Below are 21635 nucleotides of genomic sequence, written 5' to 3'. Positions count from 1 at the left end.
TTTTCTATTCACAGTGAAGTGCTTTTCGCCCAGAGCTGTGTACACAAGACTTAATGCTCAATGCTCAAAAGACAGTTCTTCTCCAATTAGTCTGAACAGTGGATTTTGCTTTCACAAAATGTTCTATGTTGTGCTAGCTAATTTGAAGTCAAAGCACCGCTTACGCACACATCTAACCTCAAAAAGCTTTACCTTTTCTAGTAATCCCAAAGATCTATACCTATTCCCTACTTCTACAGTCAATTATAGCATTAGGGAATAACTTGTGAAGCAGATAAACGAACTGGAACGCTGAGGTAGTAGCTTCTGGTCTGCTGTTTTATCCCCATATCCCTCTGGAAAATGTATATGCTGAAAATTATGGCTAATTTATAAATGCAAATGTCTTTAAAAGTGAGAGAAAATACTGGTACCTATAAAATTAAACGGGCAGTGCATAAAATGTCGATTCCTTCATTTTTTCTGTCAGTAATGAAAGTATTGTATTGACGTGCAACAACAGTGCAATACTACTGCATTTTGTAACGCTTGTGCTGACCTTCAAAAAACTTGAATTGTGGTGATACTCTGCCGTAACCTCACTCTAATAATTGTCTTAACAAAACATAACTGAAGCCATAATTAAGGATGCAAAGCTTCTAATTCTAAAGTCCTCTACTGAAGACTCTGACTATAGCCCAGCATGTAATGTAGGTTAAGGCTTCAATGCACTAATTAAAAGATTACGTACATCTTATAATATATCTTTTATTCATATACAATTATTGTACATACTTGGACATTTTTTTTTGTTTTAACTATATAACAATGATCTCATCACAATGAGGTTTCTAGGCAACCCGCACTATAGAAACATACTGCACAACAAAGTCTAATATATAACTCTGTAAAACATGAAAATGTCATTTCCTTAACAGTATAATTATTGAGCTTTAGAAGGTTGTTTTTTCTTTATAGTATTGCCTTTGTGCCAAACGTTATTCTACTCAGGGTAACAACATCAACAATATGATGACTTACTCTGAAAAAAAAATCTGCGTATAAAGTTATTTTGTTTTTGTTTTTTTTAGTTTTGTCTAAGTTTAAGTTCAGAATTTTAAAAAAATCACCCAAAGAACATGGAATCTGTTAGGGACCTGTGTGTCATTGTAATTAACTGTCTTCTCACTGCTATAACAGCTTTAGATCACTTCCCACTCTCCAGTCTTCTTGACTAATTCCAATCCATAAAAACAAAAGTGGATGGCATATAAAGGGCTTTAGTTGTTTGAAAAGATCGAAAATCAAAGAGGAAATACAGTATACATCCATATACTGCAGAAAGTGGACACGCAGAGTACAAAGATACAGAAATATATGTAAATATAGTGGGCATCCAGCATTTATCAACTCCAGCATTTATCAGATGCATCATCCTCAAATTATACTAGTTTCCTCATTACTATTATAGGAGCATTATTAGCACTTTAGTCTCTGACCGTAGTGCAGCTTCTGTTAGAAAAGTTTATTTTGAATACAAGACATTCCTTTGCAAGCATTTCTACTTTTATTGCTAATTTTAAGGTAGATGAAACAGAGTGAATACAGCAGCTGACTGATGATTGGTTAAATTATGAGGTAAATTATATGGTTGCCTGGTTTGTCTGTAGTCAGCCATTAATTTAATTTAGTTTAAACTATAGACTAAGGAAATTTTATTGGTGTGGAAGTTGGAAAGTGTGGACCTGTCATGAGAGACTGGTACAGTTAATGTAACAATTCATGCAATTAAAAGAAAAAAGTTAAGAGCTGTCTGTTTTATTTAGTATGTGCTGCTGTTCTCTGTTCTCTTTACTCTAGTCAGATGTGTGACATTGCAGGACAAATGGAAAACAAAGTATTTTCTGGCGATTTAGTTTCGAAGCTACCTTCATTATTTCCTTCAGTTTCCACCCACGTGTATGAATAAAAAACATTTCCCTGTCACTTAGAGCTTGTTAGAAATGCACTGATCAAACAGAGATGTGGATTTTATCATATGACACTGGTATTTGCACTGCTCTCCCATGGAAGAGAACAGAAAAGTAACATCACTACACATTTTCAGGGGTGTGTGTCTGTTTGTATGTGTGTCCGTGCGTGTGTGTGTATGCGTGTGCGTGTGTTTCCATTTTCAAAGTTTCCTTCTTACATTTAGAGGTGCGTAGAGAAGAATAAAGCTTTACTGTGCCCCAGGGGAAGTTTACTTTGCAGAGAGTGGTCCTACAAAATATATATATTATACAATGTGATGTACAAAAGCAAATGTGCTACACTATCACCATGAACCATGAGGGAAAGGATTCAAAACGTGTTTAAAGAAAGGAACTGGAACTTAATATGTAAAGGATGCTGAAGGTCCAAAATGATTTGAGTCCTTTAAAGGACCATCATGTCATATACTTGCTAAAGCTGATAAAGTGTGGCCCAAGACATCTTAAAGCATACCTTTACAGTTTTAGCCAGTGTGTTCCAGTTTTTTAAGGTTAAGAAAGCCATAGAAGATGAAAGCACTGACTCAATAAGGGAAAGATAAAAGATTTTCTTTAGTGTCCTGATACATTAATAACTTTGCAACATTTACTGCCTTTCTGCACAGTAAAGGTTTTTTTACTTTTATCTCAGATGTTTCCAGGGATGGAAAGTGTAGGAAATATTTAACTAGGTTACAATCTGCTTCATGCTGAAGCACCTTTCAGTTAAAGTTTGCTATATGCATTCGATTGTAAATTTAATATAGCTGTTTTCAGTGTTGTTACCTTGGCATACTCACTGAATAAGAAAATACCTCCACATTGTAAAGTTTTTATTAATTTTATTTTATTACCAATAAAAAGGGATTCATGATGAAATTAAGATATGATCAGCAAACACTTTATTTTCACTATTTATGTCATATTTAACCAATTACTTACACACAGTCCATATTTTTCTCTTGGTAGCCCACACAACTTCTACCGTAGGAACTACTATAAAAACAATCGACTTCTAACACTCTTGCTTTATATAGTCAATCAGTTATTGTTTTATTTCTTGAAAACAAAGACTTTAAGCAAGATATGTGCACCTTACAAGTCTGGTGCCTTACAGCTGCTTATTGACTTTGGATAGAAATATGTTTTAACTCCAAGTTGGATCGCCATAATGAATGAAGTGTCAGATTAACTTAAGTTAACAGCAACTGAGATTCCTTCTGGGGTCAAAGAAACATTACCTCACGAAAATGGAAGGAAATAATTCTCACTTATCAAAAACTACTCAAAATACCAGTGTTCACAAGTTACATGGATAAATATTTCCAGAAATCATGCTTTCTTTGCACAAAAGACTTACTTTATCTCATTAAGGACAGCAGAGGTGTCATGCAAGGGGTCTCAAGACAGCTTTAAGTGGCTGTGAGGTAATTAGTGGTGTAGTAAGCTGAAAATCTGCTACAGACGACTCCTTATTTTTTTACTTTTGCTTCCAATTGTTCATTATTAAACTCCTGCATAGTTTTAATTGACCATACTTGAAAATCTTAGTAGAATTGAGCAGTCTAATGAAGTGAAATCAAATTTGAAAATAAATCACTTACCTCAGAAATGCACTGTGTAACATTATGCTTCCTTTCCTTGTAAGTGCAAGGAATGAAAGGCTGAGCATCTTTTAGAGAATAATCTTATGCAGGCAGAATATACCTATACAAAACATTACTTAACTGTCATGATTAGGCTGTGTGCAGGCAGGATGAGGACGCAAACGCAAGCTCACGGAGGCAGGAATGAACTCAAAACACAGCTTTATTGCTGACGGAAGTTAAGGCGATACAAAATAATATGAAACTCAACTGGGAAGTCATATAGGGACTGACTCACAAGGAAACACAAAGAGGGGCACACAGTCATGAGGGAGAACGCTAGGGGTGGGGGAAAAAATCGATACTGTGTAGTATCGTGATATTTTGTTTGCTAATAATGTATCGATACAGGGACAGCAGAAGTCGATATTTTGTTACAAAAAAAGGTTTTGTGCTCTGACTTCAGAGCATGTTGATCAGCTCCTTTTTCTGAGCAAGAATCCTGACATTCCTTCACTGTCCAAATGTGTTTAACTTTTTTTTGGCAGCAATAAACATGACAGTTTACTTATTTTAATTTAAGACATGTTTTATTTTAATTAAGTTTAAAACTTTTTTATTTAATGTAAAATTATATTTTGTTTTAATTCACTTTAAAATTCTTCGGTTGCTGAAGGGGCTGCATAGTTTTCATAAATTGCATAGTTCAGAATAGCTATAATTGTACCAGATGGTTGCATTCAGTTAAGTTGGACTAGACTGTAATACAAACCGTTCAGTTTGTCAACAATAAAACTGACTGAAATGAGAGAAAAACTGAGTGCGAGACTTTGATATTAGATAAAATGAATATTGATAAAGTTTACCTTTATGTACAGAATCTGAATATCGCAAAATATTTAAAAAAAATTGCAATAATATCGTATCGTGCGTTAAGTATTGTGATAATATCGTATCGTGGGATGTATGGTGATTCCCACCTCTAGAGAACGCGACACTGAACTGAGGGAGACGCGGCCATAAATACACAAAGGGTTAACGAGGGAAGTGGGACACACGGGGAACACAGCTGACACAGATAATCGTAATGAGACAGGGCAGGATCGAACACAACATGACACATACTGACGAGAGACTGTCAAAGTAAAACAGGAAGTAAACAGAGGTTCAGACAGGAGGAGAGAGAGCACGGGGAGAGCACAGACATAACGGGCTGGGGAAAACATGGAATAAAACACAAGGAGGGGAAACGAGGGCTCACAGATACACAGAGGGGCACACAGGGGGTAATCAAATAAGGAACATCTTAACAGAACAACCTAGGAACCAAGGCATAAATAAAGAACAAAATACAAAACACACGAAAACTAAGAATACTGGGCCAACATGGCAACAAAAGGTTACTGTAACTGAGAGCAAAAACAGAAACGTTTATTTAATATTGAAAATTAAAAACACCTTCGAACTAAAAATGTGTTCTAACATTGGAAATTAAATTTTCATGTTTTAGGCAGAGTATCATCAAGTCTAAATGATCAAAATATGGACTGTAAAATAGCACGTGATGCTCCAATAAACGTACGTCTCCCTTCTTCACTCAAGTTTCATACGTACTGTTACACTTGTAAGTGGGGGACCTGAATACTGTATTGCCAGGAAATACTTTACTTTGTGCTTGGTTCGACTCTGGTGGCCTTGCTAATCATATAACAACATCAATGAAAAGGCCTTTTGAAATAAGAACCCATAGCCGGAAAGCTGGGTGTTAGTCTACAGGTTGTTCATTCGCTCTTGGCAGGCATTCAGGCCTCAGTTAAGGCCACAATCTGATTATATTCCCACTTTTAATCTCAATAAACACACCTAAGTGAATTAAACTTGACACTGAGTGCTGGTTATGGAAGAAGCAAAACAGACTCATCTTGATCAGGATATGGGGGGGAAAAGAGAGTTTTTGCTTTTGAAAAGGTGGAAAGCTAGTATGCTTACTTCTTTTTTGTTTTTTCACTTTTTTTTATGGTTTTCATCCCTTTGCATTATTTACAAATTTGTCTCGCAACTCTTTGGATGAAAATAAGTTGTGTGTTTCCCGCAGTGAAGATGACTTCCATGTACTGGGCTGGCCTCCGAGTACACGTGCATATCAATAAAAGGAGACTCTTTGAACCTTTTCAATTCGGCAGAGCATTTCAGTCTCCTTTCAAGGACCCAAGAAGCACAATGTCTCCATCCACAGGACAAATGTGGTCATTGAATGGCTTCTTAAACATTAACCGTGAACCATTACTAATATGTTATAGTTATGAGACATTAATCCAGTGAGAAGATTGTCGCTAGTGCAAAAAGGAACAGTCATTATAAAAAATTGAAAAAAAAAACATACTGAGATATCATTGCAGGGATCTGACCATGTGGATCTGACCATCAAATGACTAAAGATAAAATAAAAAGAAAGAAAATACATTTGACACTAATTGACTGTCAGCGCATGTTGCATTATATCTTTCATGTATGTTTGCAGTTTCAAATGTTTTCTTTCAGTGATTATTTAGCCTTTCAGGATGGCACTATAATCTATGCCAGCCAGTAGATGGCCCTGCAACACAACGATAGTTACAGCATTTCCACTGTACATGCATTTAAGTCAAAGTGATTATACATTATGTTGATTTTCATTTCTTACAAAGAAGTAAAGTCACTGCATTACTTACATTTTGTGAGGTGCATTTGCAACACAGCTACTGTTCAATATCGATCATCTACATTGTTTTGTTTTTAACTCAAAATCACCACAGAGACATTGAAGACATTTCTGGGAGGTTTCATTGATTTATTGTTTTACCAATTTCTGTGCAAGGGTAAGAATTACAAAAATCTACACACTAGAGATGATAATATATCCTGTTTCTATCATACAATGTTACTTTTACAAGCGTCCTTTAACAATATGTATATATTCATTCCGATGTACCTATTACACATTAAAGATATACTGATCATCCTCATAAGACGGACCACAAATATCACCAACAGTAAACAAGTTTGGCTAAACGTACGCACAGCCTGCAGTGACCATGTGTACTCTAGACGAGGCTTGACAAGCTTCAATGATGATGTGCTATATCATGTTCCTAGTACAAGTTCATCAAAATGAAAACACAAAACTTACAAATGCAGCACAGTTCCCTGTAGTGTTTTTTGTATAAGTGCATTAGTCATTTGAAGTGTACGAGAGTCTGTTGAGGTAACACAGCTAATCCTTTAATATAGAGAGTTGACAATAATATAAGCTCTTTTTTTTATGTTTGTCTTTATTTCATTGTTTTAATTATAGGCACAGCATATCTATAATGGTCACAACAACTTTCGGTATTATTTGTATTACTGTACTTCAGGTTATTTTGCTACTCTCTGGCCCATTCTGACATTAACAGATGAAGAAAAAAGAGAAAGTAGTTTTGGCTAAGGAAATCACTTACTTTTCTTTTGATATATAAGAATTAAGAAGTAACTTTAGAAACAGATTCCCAGTCCTGACACGGAGTGGACACTATCAAATATTAGAATCACAGTGGGTATATAACAGTCCTGGTCCACTGCTGAGGAAATGTAACAAATGGAGGGAGAAGAGGAGCTGCACTGCTGCCGCCTGACACAACTTTGCCTGACACAGGCTATTGGACAATGAGACTACCATCGCAGTGGCCGTAAACTTGCCAGACTGAAGCAGCAGCACAAGCTGGCAAACTGGTGCCAATTAGGCCCATTTGTGCTTTAGTTGCCAATCAGTCTGCTGCCAGGAGTTTCACCAACACTTTTTTCTTAGCTTTACCCAGCTCCTTACATTTCAAGGTAACATTTGGAGGATTTCATTTAAAGCCACCGTGCATAGAGGTTTTGTATAGAATCTTTTAACGGCTTGGGGCCGAAGCCCATGATAACATTACACAGCTGCAATCTCCTTGGAGCCAGCATCTAGTGGTCATTAGAAAAACTGCAGTTTGAGACAGGTCCACTGTGTTTTCCCCATCCAGCCATGTTGTCTGTCTGTCTGCTTATGCTGTGACGCTGTGGGACAGGCTTGCTGAGACAACTTCTTTCAATATAAATGGTATATAAAAGGAATATTATGAACCACCACCACAGACTAGATGTCTACATGATTAGTGGTGAAATATTCCCTTAAGTATTCTCTTTATAATGGAGCAGGAAACCACTCACAAAGAACACGCTCATGGCATCTTTGTAACCTAATAACATTTCATTGAGATACTTCTCTGTTGTGTTTCAGTAAACAGAAGCATTTTCCAGTGCATCCCTTTACCCAGCATGGCTATTCAGCATGACAGCATTACTATAAAATAATTCTCATAGATTTAAATCCTATTTTTGCGTAACATATCACTGCAGTACAGTACATTGACTTGTTCCCAACACACGTGGAAACAGAGTGGATGTTGTGGGCAGAAACAAGCACCTATCCTACACTACACAAGATTAGTGGTAAATATTCATCGGGTGTCAATGTTTGTTTTGCCGTCCAAAAAAAGGGGAAGGGACATGATGATAATCTGAATCACTCTGTATCCACAGCATTCTTCAACCACTTGTCTGACTGGAGCTACATGTTACCTTGTTTGTCCGAGGAAGAAGAGGAGGTGGATGGTGATGGAGACGGTGCTTTGGGGAAGACCCTGTCAGTGGGAGTAATGCTCGGGCTGCCCAAACCAGACGAACTGGAGCTGCTGGAGCGGTGAGGTCCTTGGCCCTGTCCAATCACAGGAGCCGGTCGAACAGGTCTGACAGGCGGGGGCCTTAAAGGAGCACTTGGTCTACGGACTGACAGAGCGGGCTTAAAAGTGGTCATAGTCTCAGATGAGGAGCTACTACTGCTGCGTCGCTGGGCTGCATCTGGATCCCTGATCACCATGGTATGGAGAGGGCTGGCAGACACCTCCTGCACTCCACCAGGGTGCTTAAGCGGCTCCAATGTGTCGAGCACAACGTCAGGCGCGTGCTTGGCTACATTCTGCCTCTCCAACTCACGCAACTCATGCAGGGCTGTATTCATTGTTTTCTCTATATCCTGAGAAGCATAAGTAGAGGAAAAAACAAAAGACACTGATGTCAAGCAACCAAGCAGAGAGTAGCTAAATCTATTTTAAGTTTTATTCCTCAGAGCTCGAGCCTTTTTATGTGATGGTGGAAAAACTAAACCCAAAATTTTATTTGCCAACTGTGTAATGTTTTGGTACCCATCAAAGAGCTAATGATGCACATAATATTTAGGAATGGTAGCGAGAATTGAGATTTTTTTCCTCCTTAATTTTGCCTCGATACAGTTATGATTTTTCAGATGAAGCTATAAAAGGAAGCTCCCTTTTTAGAGAAGCCATACATATAGGATAGTTGTATACGTACATGTTTGTTATACAATAAAATAAGAAAAGTCTATATTAATAAAAACTGCATGTGCTTTTAAGGATTTTAATCACCTCAGCGAGTGCCTCGGTCTCAAGAGCCTTGTGGTCTCCTAAACTTGCATGCCGGGTGGTGCTTGGTGATGATCTTTGAGAGTGGCTGTCGACAAACGCCTTTCTATCAGGGTGGCTGATGCAGCCAGCACTGCCAAATGTGGTGAGACGGCGTTTCTCGGGACTGTCAGTTAGACCCCTGCTGACAGCTATTTTGTGTGGACTCTGGGGGCGAGGCATAACCCTGGGGGGTAGATCAGCAGCTCTGGTGGGGCTCAGGCTGTCGGCGCCATTCCTATGGCGTGGAGCTGCAGCGCCATCTGATCGCACTCGCACCCTAAAAAGAGGCGATGAAATTGATATTTAATTCGTGAATAGTTTCAGTTTCTTTGCTCTGGATAAATATTCAATGTCCTTCCTCTCTCAAGTCCATCCCAAATATCTAACTGTTACTACCTTCCTAATGCTGGTCCAAAGCGGTTCTCAGGTGTGTGTTCACAAGGAGACTGACGCTCATTCCTTGATGAGGTTCTGTCATCGTGGTGCGGCCCACTGCTGGTCTCACTCTCAGTCCGATGAATGCTCTCTGAGAACGCGTCGTCCCTGATACAGATGCATATCGATGACGCTTTTTTATTCATGTTTAACATAGAAAATAATTGACAGTAGTCTGCTAGATAAACTAAATAAGGAGTTCTGCAGTGTTTGAACTGTTAATTCATTTCTGTGTTCAATTTTTTTAAAGATTTTTTTCTTGATGAATGAATCATTGATAACTACATTCCCATTTCATTTAAAGCAACTGTTCATTGAGTTTTTGTACAAAGTATACAATCTGTTAAAGCCAGAACTGTAAGTGCTTGATTCTGAAGCCAAAGCCGACGTAACAGAGTTGTAATTTCCTTGGAGTCAGTGTCTAGAAGTCAATAGGGAACTGCAGTTTCAGGCAGTTTCACTGTCTTCAACTTCTTTCATTATAGTTGTTGAAAATCAAATGAGAATCCTTAATAATCACATCCCTGCACAAAAACACCACAGCATTGTACCTACCAAGCCCATTCTTTTAAAGGGAAACATTAACCACTAATTACTCTGTCCTTTTGGTCCTTTTCTGCATAAATCACTACTCTTCCTAATTTAGCTTTAATTTTGTTACCTGCCTACTATTTATCAGAAAAGAAGCTATTAAGAAATTAAAGGCCTCCATTCAATACGTGACCTGAGTGAATGTCCATTCGAAGAAAATCTCTTTTTAGCAAATTGTGGATCAGAGGGTAATTGCTTCGACCACAAAGGTTATGTTTTTGTTACCCTTTGTCTGTTAGCAGAATTACAGAATAACTACCACTTGAATCTGAATCATGAAAAGGTGGATTGTAGCCAAATAAAGATCTCAACACATTTTGGAATAAATAAGAGTGATTAATGTGCTTAGTTGAGGTCTGCCCTCTTTGAGTATCTGTTGCTCCAATAAGAATGCAATAAAATGAAAGTGTAGCATTTTATTCATAATGATCCTTTCATTAGGAAGATTTCATTAAGGCCAAGCTTTCTGAAAATGGAACACAACTGACAAGCTTCTTTTTTTTTTACTTTTTATGGGCTTCACAGCCTAAATAAATCTAACTTACATGTCTTGTACCACAATGTATTGATGTGGGATCAGCCCATCCACACCATTATGTCGCCCTTCCCACCAGTCCTGAGAAGCTCGCAGGTAGAGCAGCAGAGAGGCTCCCTTCTTAAAGGACAGCTCTCTTGGACTTCGGCCCACGTAGTCAAATTTGGCTATGGCTTCGATTTGCTCCAATTCTGCCATATGAAAAAAGATCAGAGGAAATCTCATTATTTTCTCTGTCAGCTTCTCAACATCCAGCTGCTGTCTTCACAATGGATTGATGTGTTTGCTGACTCACCATCATCACTTGTGTTAGGCCCGGTACCATTGTCAATCTCATCCAGAGCTCCTGGTTCACTGTGGGGGCTTTCACTGGAGAGAGGAGATGCAGAAAAGGAAATGAAAAAAATAAGAGCCATTTACGCACTCTTATTCTTCAATCATTACCTTTTATAACAAAGGAATCCTTAATTACCAGACCAATATTATATTTATCATGTGGCAGCAACCTCAATAGACCGAGGCATGCAGACAGTCAAGACAACCTGCTGACATTCAAACCAACCATCGGAACATGAAAGAAAGATGATTTACGTGATTTATCAGCTGGTCTTATCATTTCGGAAACTGCTGATCTACTGGGATTTTCCCACCACAGTTAGGGTTTACAGAGAATGATCCGCAAAAAAGAAAATATTCAGTAAGAGGTGATGGAAAAATGGTCAGACTGCTTCCAGCTGGTAGGAAGGCAACAGCATCCTAAATAAGTACTTGTTACAATCAAGGTATCCAAAAAAATATCAGTGATTGCACACCTAGTGCCATTCCTGTCAGTAAGTCTACAAGTCATGTGGACTTACCAAAGTTGGACAACAAAAGACTGGAAAAATATTTCCTGGTCTTTCTTCCTTTATATTCAGATAGTAGTGTCATAATTTGGCACCAGTAACATGAAAGCATTGGTCCATTGTGCCTTGTATCAACAGGTGGTGTAATAGCATAAGAGATGGGTCTTGTGATACTCTGGGCCTGTCAGTACCAAATCAGCATCTTTTAATCATCACAGGTTCAATGTTTTTTGTGACATTCAGATGGTAGGGTCAGAATCAGAGCATTGTGTCAGCGGTTAAGGCTGCTGGTGGTGTAATGGTGTAGGGGACATTTTTTTGGGACACTCAGGACTAACTAAGCATTATTTAGATGCCACAGCCTACCTAAGTACTGTTGTTGACCATATTCAGCCTTCACAGCGTACTTCTGATGGTTGCTTTCGGGACAATAACATGCCATGTCACAAAGCTCAAATCATCTCAAACTGTTATGTTGCAAATGACAATGAATTCACTGTAGTCAAACGGCCTCCACGGTCACCTGATCCTAATCTGATAGTCTTTGAGAGCGGAATGGGAGATTCGCATCGTGGATGTGCAACAAACAGATCTGCAGCAACTGCATGATGCTATCATGTCAGCTTGGACCAAAATCTTCCAGGACCTTAATGAAGATATGCCATGAATAATAAAACAGCTCGGAAGGCAAAAGGGACTCCAACCCAGTATTAGCAAACTGTGCCTAATAAAGTGTCAGTTTTTATTGCAAATGTTGTTCATGCAAATGAAAAGCTAAAAAAGATCCTGGCCTTTTTAATTTTTCTATATGCATATTTTTTCATGTATTTTTTGGAAACCTCTAAAACATACACTTTATACACCAAATTAAAGCAAAATCCAAACTACCTACTACATTAAATGTGAGATTCATATTATCCAATTAAATGACTGATCAGGATAAATCCTTTTAACAAGGAACTGAACAGCTACTCTTCATTCTTTAACCCTTGTGTGGTGTTCGTATTTTTGTTACTCAGCCAGTGTTCATGGGTCTGGTGGACCCGCTAGAGTTTTGGCTTTCCAAATTAACACTATCAAACAATTTTATGTTAAATTACTCAACAGATGTTTACTTCATCCCAATTACAAGACATATGAACAGCAAACATGGTTAATTTTTTCCCTTTACCTTTGTTAGATCACATTTATGAATTAATGTGCTTCTCGTTTTTCTTTTATATAAAATGTTATAAATAAATCAGTTATAATCAAGTGGAGTGAGTGGAAAGACACAACACATTTACACGTGAAAAAATAATTAATTGTTTAATTTTTCTTTTGAAAAAAACTGAACACGGGTCTCACAGACCTGAACACCATACAAGGGTTAATTCTAGCAGTTGGATCATTTAAGAAAGGCATTATTGATGTTATTCAATAATCATATTGCTGGTGCATACAGTCTTTAAATAAACAACACTTGCTAGCGTCGCTATAGAAAATAAGTCTTGTGTTTATGAGAAAAAAGCCAATACCCTTTATTAGGTGTCTGTCTAAGAAGATAATTCAGTATTGAGTGTAAAATCTACAGCCTTGTACAAAATGGCTTAGAGCCAGGGTAGGAAGTGGAAAATGTTACATGGTGCTATTTTTCCAAGGCCAAGTTGTTAATGGCTCAGAAAACACAGCACATTTTGGACACCTAGCTTTGAACCTACCAGTATTCGTCCCCTCCAGCCATGCACTTCTCATACACAGGTCCCTCCAGTTCTCGCTGGGTTGGAAAGATGACCTCATGGTGGATGATGATTGTCTTAATGATCTCATTAACATGTGCTTGGCAGGCCACAGGATCTTGGTCATCTGGTATGGGCATCAGTGTGGGGCCAAAGCAAATAGCGAGATTGTAGGGGTCCATCATGTTCTCATCGCTGTACTGGGAAAGACTGTGGAAAACAGAACCAGTAAGTATCATTATTTTAATTTTGCACACCGGAAAATTTGTAGTGACGAGACTTACTGGTTTAGAAATGCAAACAGGTATCTCATGACGATGATCACAGGCCGCGGAAGAGTCACGATTATCTGCTGAAGGTGATGAGCTCTTTCTGCACCAGAGTCAAGCTCTAAAAGTAATAAACAACAACAATCACAGAGTGCTACACTAAATAAAACATATTCCACATGTTTTCCTGGAATGTTACTCACTGGTAGTGGATATGAGGTCGGCGAAACGCTCTTTAGGGAACAGGGGGTTTTCCAACCCCCGGAAGTAAAGCTTAAGAACTCCCGCCACAGAGTTAATATCATGATCTGTCTGATCATCCATCAGTGGATCTTCTCCTGTAGATGTAGCATATTTTCAGTCTACTCAGTATTCATCCATTGCACTCACTTTCATGTAAGATAGCAGTGATTCTTAATATACATTTCAAATTCGGAAGTTAATGTATGCATTAAGAGTGCAGTTATGTTTGCTCATTTAGGATGCTGATCTCATGTATTATGCATTAAATGGTTTACATGTCCATTACAGGGTTACATATGGCACACAGGCTCTTTATTTGCACTTTAGAGTCCTGTGAGAGTAACTGCGGTTTCTGAGGTGGGCAAAACGAAATTTAAAATCAATCAAGAGTAGATGGCTAAGTGACCTGGGACTAACCTCTTTCAAATGCATTTTTAATATCATTGACTTCGACCTGGGATCCTGGAACTCGAAATATACCTTGCTGCTGAAGACCTGTGGACATATAAAGCTGTTAGTCTAAAATGGAAAAAAAGGTATTAATATAAATGGCACACCCCCTTAAAAATAAACCAGATTTATTTCTGTTGAATGTCTCAGTAAAGGAGTTTCTTCTGTTTTTTGTATCTAAGTATAAAAACAAGCTTAAAGATAGGAGACTTCAAACATATTAAAAAAAACAAAGGAAAGGGAAGGGTGTCTGAGGGCGAGCGTCTGGTGGCCGGGCCTTAGTCCATGGAGCCCGGCCGGGCACAGCCTGAAAAAGGGCCATGGGCCCATCTTCCTGCAGGCCCACCACCCGCAGGAGGCACCGTAGGGGTCGGGTGCAATGTGAGTCAGTCGGCGGCCAGGAGCGGAGGCCCTGGCAGACCGATCCCCGGCTAACAAGACTGGCAATTGGGACATGGAATGTCACCTCTCTGGTGGGGAGGGAGCCTGAGCTAGTGCGTGAGGTTGAGAGGTACCGGCTAGATATAGTCGGGCTCACCCCTTCGCCTTTCAGGCCAGGTCCTGACTGTCGTCTGTGCTTATGCGCTGAGCAGCAGTTCAGAGTACCCAGCCTTCTTGGAGTCCCTGAGTGGGGCACTGGCGGGTGCTCCTCCTGGGGACTCTGTTGTCCTACTGGGAGACTTCAATGCTCACATGGGCAATGACAGTGAGACCTGGAAGGGCGTGATTGGGAGGAATGGCCTCCCGGATCTGAACCCGAGCGGTGTTTTGTTATTGGACTTCCGTGCAAACCACAGTTTGGCCATAATGAACACCATGTTCGAACATAAGAGTATCCATAAGTGCACGTGGCACCAGGACACTCTAGGCCATAGGTGTCAAACTCTGGCCTGCGGGCCAAATTTGGCCCGCAGCCTAATTACATTTGGCCCGCAAAGCCATACCAAATTACTGTTAGAGCAGGCCTACTGGTATTATACAGCTAATATATATATTGTTTAGTATTAAGCTTTGCTTGTTCCATATTCAGTTTTCCAGCAAAACTTATTTGAGTCCATAAGAAAAGATTCATTCTTATATCTGGAGGAAGATTTTTTTTTTCAATAAATATTCATGTTAGCCCGCGACTTTGTTCCAGTTTTGAATTTTGGCCCACTGCGTATTTGAGTTTGACACCCCTGCTCTAGGCCACAGGTCGATGTGGTATGTAATCGTATCACCAGACCTGAGGCCATATGTTTTGGACACTCGGGTAAAGGGAGGGGCTGAGCTGTCAACTGATCACCACCTGGTGGTGAGTTGGATCAGGTGGCGAAGGAGGACGCTGGACAGACCTGGCGCACCCAAACGTACAGCGAGGGTGTGCTGGGAACGTCTAGCAGAGGCCCCAGTCTGCAAGATCTTCAACGCACACCTCTGGCAGAGCTTCAACAGCATTCCGCGGGAGACTGGGGACATTGAGTCCAAATGGACCATGTTCAGCACCTCCATTGCCGAAGCCACTGCATGGAGCTGCGGCTACAGGGTAGTTGGTGCCTGCCATGGTGGAAACCCCCGAACCAAATGGTGGACACCTGAGGGGAGGGGAGCCACCAAGCTTAAGAAGGAGTCCTACCGGGCTTGGTTAGCTTGTGGGACTCCAGAGGTGCTGTTGACTTCGACAGAGAAAATCATCAGGCGGTGGAAGGAATACTTTGAGGACCTCCTCAATCCCACTGGCACATCTTCCGTGGTGGAAGCAGAGTCCGGGGACGAAGGGGATGACCCGTCAATCTCTGGGGACGAGGTTACTGAGGCAGTTAAACAACTCCTTGGTGGCAGAGCCTCGTCCACCCCAAGTTCCTGAAGGCTCTGGATGTTTTAAGGCTGTCTTGGTTGACACGTCTCTGCAATGTTGCGTGGGGATCGGGGGCAGTACCCCTGGACTGGCAGACCGAGGTGGTGGTCCCCATCTTTAAGAAAGTGGACCAGAGGGTGTGTTCCAACTACAGGGGAATCACACTCCTCAGCCTCCCTGGGAAAGTCTATGCCAGGGTGCTGGAGAGGAGAGTTTGAACCTCGGATACAGGAGGAACAATGCGGTTTTTGTCTTGGCCGTGGAACACTGGACCAGCTCTTTATCCTCTTGAGGATACTCGAGGGAACATGGGAGTTTGCCCTACCAGTCTACATGTGCTTTGTGGACTTGGAGAAGACATTCGACCGTGTCCCTCGGGGGTCCTGTGGGGGATGCTCCGGGAGTATGGGGTGTCTGGACCATTGTTACGGGCCATTCAGTCCTTATATGACCGTTGCAAGAGCTTGGTCCGCATTGCCGGCAATAAGTCGGACTCGTTCCTGGTGGGTGATGGGCTCTGCCAGGGCTACCCTTTGTCACTGATTCTGTTCATAATTTTTATGGACAGAATTTCTAGGCGTGGCCAAGTGGCGGAAGGCTTTCACTTTGGTGGTCTCAGGATCTCATCTCTGCTTTTTGCAGATGATATGGTCCTGTTGGCTTCATCAGGTGATGGCCTCCAGCTCGCCTTGGAATGGTTCGCAGCCGAGTGTGAAGCAGTGGGAATGAGAATCAGCACCTCCAAATCTGAGGCCATGGTCCTCAGTTGGAAAAGGATGGAGTGCCCACTCCGGGTTGGGGACACCCTCTGAAGGGTGGCTGGCCTCTCCCTTAGAGATAGAGTCAGAAGTTCGGCCATTCGGGAGGGGCTCAAAGTAGAGCCGCTGCTCCTCCGCATTGAAAGGAGCCAGTTGAGGTGGTTCGGGCATCTGACAAGGATGCCCCCTGTGCGCCTCCTGGGCGAGGTTTTCCGGGCATGTCTCACCAGGAGGATGCCCTGGGACACGCTGGAGAGATTATATCTTCTCTGCTTGGGCTGCTGCCCCTGCGACCCGGCCCCGGATAAGCGGAAGAAAATGGATGGATGAATGTGGCAATTAGACTATAAACACCTTAATTCAAAAATTGAGGGGTGGGGCCAAAGCTTCTGCTTTTTCAGTCATAACTGGTGGAAATCAAAATTACATTGTTTTTCTTATTATAACAATCTTCACAAGACAGACGTTACTATTAGTTAGTAAGAGATTCATTAGCATCTCTTGGACAGTAGAAGTCCTGTTTATCACTTACACCCCATCTTCTTTCTTATATATAAGGATTAATGTAAGCTGAGCATCATGAATATTAGAATGCAACCCATTTTGAGAAATGAATGAATCATAGAAATTAATATTTCACCTCACTCTCTCATCCAGGCTTGTACATATGAAATGCTCCAGTTTAAGATTTTCCAAACGATCCAGTTGGAGCAGTTATATTATCTCACATTGAATGCTATTTCACTGCTAATAACTTCTAAAATACCAAAAATATTTGAATGGCTACTATTAACAATATTAAGGTTGTATATACATATCATTCAGTTTTATTTTATTTATATAGGACCGAATCCCAACAACAGTCACACCAGGGCACTTTATATTAGGTAAAGACCCTACAATAACAGAGAGAAAACCCTAACAATCAGATTGTATAAAATTATATGTTTTGTTGTGTTTTGATTATACAGACTGAAAACTACATGTAAGCAAGAAAATGAAAAGGGAAACTCTGTCTGCTCTGTCTACTTGCTGTAATGAATAACTGTCTGTCTGTTGGTCTGTTAGCACTCTATTGCAGTTTTTAACCCTTTCATGCATGAATTATGACAACCTCAATCAGGATTTTTTACATTTTTATTCATCTTTAGGCATGAAAAAAAGATTTTTGAACTTAATTTTTTTACACATGTATTTTTAAAAGTTTTTTTTTTCATGTCCACTTAGGTGGACAACATACATTTTTGGCTTATGAAGTTGACAAACGAATAAATAATATACACTGTGTGTTGTGATCATGTGCAAGTATACCATCAACCCTGACACACATACAGGAAAACAGCCTTTGAATATCTCTCCACTGTAGTGACCACTATACGTGAAAGGGTTAAGATATAATTTTCAAATTTTGTGTGATGATAGACACCAATAAAAGCTCGAGTTGATTAATTTAGGTGAAAACTTTATATTGAGAGTCTGGAGAGACATAAGCGCTCTTATTGTCGTCGTTTCTATCTAAAATTGCAGGGTCTCTACTTTGCAATATAAGAATCCTTAATGCAGAATCCGATGCATTTTTGTTTTGTTAAATTTGAATTTGTTGAATTTTGTTGTAAATTTGCACTACACAAATAAAACATCAGCCTTTGTGGAAAGATAACTTATGAATAGAACTGGAACATACCATACAGGTTGATGTATCGAATACAGCTCTCAACCACCGCTGGTATAGGCTGGCCTGAATCCTATAGACACAATCAAATTATTACTAGAGAAACCACTAAATCAGAAATTAATAACCATAAGAAACAGTCACACTAGCAAGCCATTATGATGAGAAGGCTGAGATGATATCATTTATCACTTAACGTTAACTTTCTGAGTCACAATATGCAAAACAAAAATAAATTAGTGCACCACGATAACAGTATTTTCACAGGAATCCCAATGGGACAGAGGCACAGAAATGTTGGTTAGCATACTAAATACAGTGTAATGATCCCACCCAGCTATAAGACAGAGTACCTGACTCCTCGCACGGACATTCCGTCTTCCCCTGGGCAGAGAGCAGTAAGGCACGTAGACAGAGAAAGAGAAGCAACAACAACCACAACAGGTTAGTGAGAGAGACAGATCTTACAAAGAGAGACAGACAGAGAGAGAGAGAGAGAGAGAGAGAGAGAGAGAGAGAGAGAAGGACGAGGCATGGCCTGAGAAAAGCATCAGTGCCATGTGGCGTGTGAGACATGAGGGCATGGTTTGGGGGGGAGTGGGAGGGAAGGGCCTACTTCAGAGCATGGTGGGTGGGGGGAAGACACATATTTTTCCAGCCAAAAACAGCTTCTTGACTTGGAGGGAAATTAGAATCGATTTATCAGTCGATCTGCTAATTACGACATCTCCTCAACTAACTGATTCTTTATTTGTTCTGTGAGAAAAAAGCCCATTGAAGAACTACTAAGATATAAATAATGATAATAAAACATACAACACTATACAAAAAAATCAATAAAGCAAAAAAAAAATTTTTTTTTCCTTTTGTTTTTTTGTCAGTTGATTCATTGGTTAATCGTTTTATCTCTGTACTTTTGTCGGTGCATGCCCTGCTTGTCTGCTGAGTTTGATTAGCATTAGAGTGGAAGTGGCCATCTGTTTATTTGCATAGCTGCTGTGTGGCCAACTGACATACAGCCAAATTAATTCAGTGTACGGAGGCTGGGGGCTCACAAGAACAAACCTTATACTGGTGCTTTTGAAAATACACCATCTTCACATCAAGCTGCTGGACCAGCTTTCACCTTATCTAGTGTTTTCGTCAAATGTGAAGACAAGCATTGAGCAAGAGGAAAGTCAGTGCATGAGTGAGGCAATGTTTGGATAAAAGAGTGGTCACAGGCAAGAGAACCCCCAAGGACTGCTAGCGAGAAAGCTGAGCTCATGAGAGACAGAGGGCACAGATGGGCTTATACCTGAATGAAGGCCTCCATATTGCCGTTAAACAGCCTAGGGTTAAAAATGGAGCGAGGTCTACACTTCCGCATTCTCTGGGGTTTAGGGGGAAGAGTTGGGGGCCTGGGGAGATGGTGGGGTTTGTAGGGTTGGTACAATGCAAACATGAAAAATAATGCAATATGCAACAGTAAAACTGATTTTGCTTAAGATGTTTTTCTTTTCAGATCTTTACCAAAACAATAGGCTGCTCCAAATCATAAAGAATATGGTAGTGATATATTGACCGTTTCTGAGATAGGCTACAGTCATTTGCTTTCTTGCTGAGAGCTAGATGAGACAGCCGATACTCTTTTCATATCTTCATGATAAATATGAAGAGACAGAGTGCAATTAGTCAAACTCTCGCTCAGACAGGAAGGGAAAATAATTCATGGCTCTCCATTAATTTTGAATAGCATAAAGGTGTATCCGTTACAGTTCTGTCACCTGTCAAAAAACTACAAACCTGATATGACAGAGATAAAGAAGAAAAGATAAAGATGGGCAACTTAACAAAAAAACAAATTAATAGAGAATGTGAAATATGTCAGTTTTAGGCGTTTTGGGTAAATTAAGCGAAAAACCTGCTACATCCATTATTAATACTTTCTATAGACAGTACAAAGTACTGCACTACAAAGTACAGTGGAATATGTTTCATTTAGTGGGCAATCAATAAGTGAGTGTATAATGTATTACGCTGTCTCTATAAAGCCATAATCATATTATCTAGCTTAGCACAATGTTTTAAAACCAAAAATAAATAAATAAGTACCTTGAAATTGCTTAGCTAGTGGCTTTAAATGTATAATATTTTGTGTTGCTTATTATCTAAAATCCGAATTATACAAATGATACATTGTGCTTGCACTAGCTATTTGCTACTAAATGCTAACTTAAATTAGCAAACCCTTTGCTGTAGCCTCAATCTGAGCATACAATCATCTGAGTGGGACCAACACACCATCAGGATGAACAGAATCAGCTTTCTGGCATCAACTTTCTCATTTAACACTTGGCAAGAAAGCAAATTTGTGTATTAACCTAAAAGTAAAAATAATACAAGGATGGAGCTCCTGTGACTTTCTCAAAGTAATAATGACTGAAAGGTAATACATCACAAAATACTCAATACAGATATAATTAAATATAAAATTTAATTGATCAAAATAAAAGTCAAGCATTTGTATTTGTCACACGCCCTTCTTGTCAATATTTTTTAATTTTCTCCTCATTTAATTGTTTTTATTAATCAAATCATTATCCATCTCACTGGCATTTCAGTCCCTAGTCTTAAGATATATCTATAGATAAAAGCATCTCTAATTTGGATCCAAACCATTCAACATGGTGAGGTAACGATATTCCTACACTGTGACTTTATTTGTGCCATATCCAAGGACACAGGAAGGATTTTACACATCATTGCCAACTTTATTCACCCTCTTGTCACTGAAAACCTTACCTCGTTGTTCCATATTCAGCCCTCTCCCCTAAAAGGAATAAGCACACACAGAGAGAGGCTAAATTAGAACACACTAGTTTTACAATCACAGAAGTTAGCAGCACGGTTGAGTGCTGGCTGACTATACATGGCTGGCAGATGGAGAAGGAAAGGGGTGTTATGAGAAAACGGGCATCTATTCAGTCAGGCTGAATGGGGTGAACGCCATGGTTGAATCTGACTCACCGCCAGGCAGTGGTCATTCAACGGTCGCCCTAGAAACAGCACAAGAGCCCCAGAAGGGGACTAGGCTGCAGACTAGCTCTGTGAAAGTGAAAATGTATCCAGAGGCAACAAGAGTGGGAGCTGATTTGTACAGTATTATGATTTCATGATATGTGCACCACA

The 21635-nt window shown here is 39.9% G+C and overlaps 1 protein-coding gene across 2 annotated transcripts in view; it reads right to left on the bottom strand.

The window, feature by feature from the left end:
• Positions 1-6386: 6386 nt before the first annotated feature.
• The window catches only part of LOC113022269 (SLIT-ROBO Rho GTPase-activating protein 3-like), a 38734-nt gene continuing 23485 nt past the window's right edge, over positions 6387-21635 (bottom strand). Inside the window, exons 11-22 of one of the 2 annotated variants that reach the window (XM_026167484.1) lie at positions 21249-21276; positions 19762-19864; positions 18477-18537; positions 14165-14242; positions 13708-13842; positions 13520-13625; positions 13218-13445; positions 10968-11041; positions 10683-10863; positions 9508-9654; positions 9073-9388; positions 6387-8663 (exon numbers count right to left, since the gene is read on the bottom strand). In XM_026167484.1, coding sequence (XP_026023269.1) covers positions 8199-8663; positions 9073-9388; positions 9508-9654; positions 10683-10863; positions 10968-11041; positions 13218-13445; positions 13520-13625; positions 13708-13842; positions 14165-14242; positions 18477-18537; positions 19762-19864; positions 21249-21276 — 1922 coding nt within the window. In that variant the 3' untranslated portion in view covers positions 6387-8198. Of the gene's footprint in view, positions 8664-9072; positions 9389-9507; positions 9655-10682; positions 10864-10967; positions 11042-13217; positions 13446-13519; positions 13626-13707; positions 13843-14164; positions 14243-18476; positions 18538-18817; positions 18849-19761; positions 19865-21248; positions 21277-21635 lie in introns of both variants that reach the window. The other variant, XM_026167485.1, reaches the window with a different exon arrangement.

Source organism: Astatotilapia calliptera, chromosome 5 (genome assembly GCF_900246225.1).
Source record: "Astatotilapia calliptera chromosome 5, fAstCal1.2, whole genome shotgun sequence".
Taxonomy (NCBI): domain Eukaryota; kingdom Metazoa; phylum Chordata; class Actinopteri; order Cichliformes; family Cichlidae; genus Astatotilapia; species Astatotilapia calliptera.
Note: the sequence above shows the minus strand (reverse complement) of the source record. Positions and strands in the feature narration are given on the sequence as shown.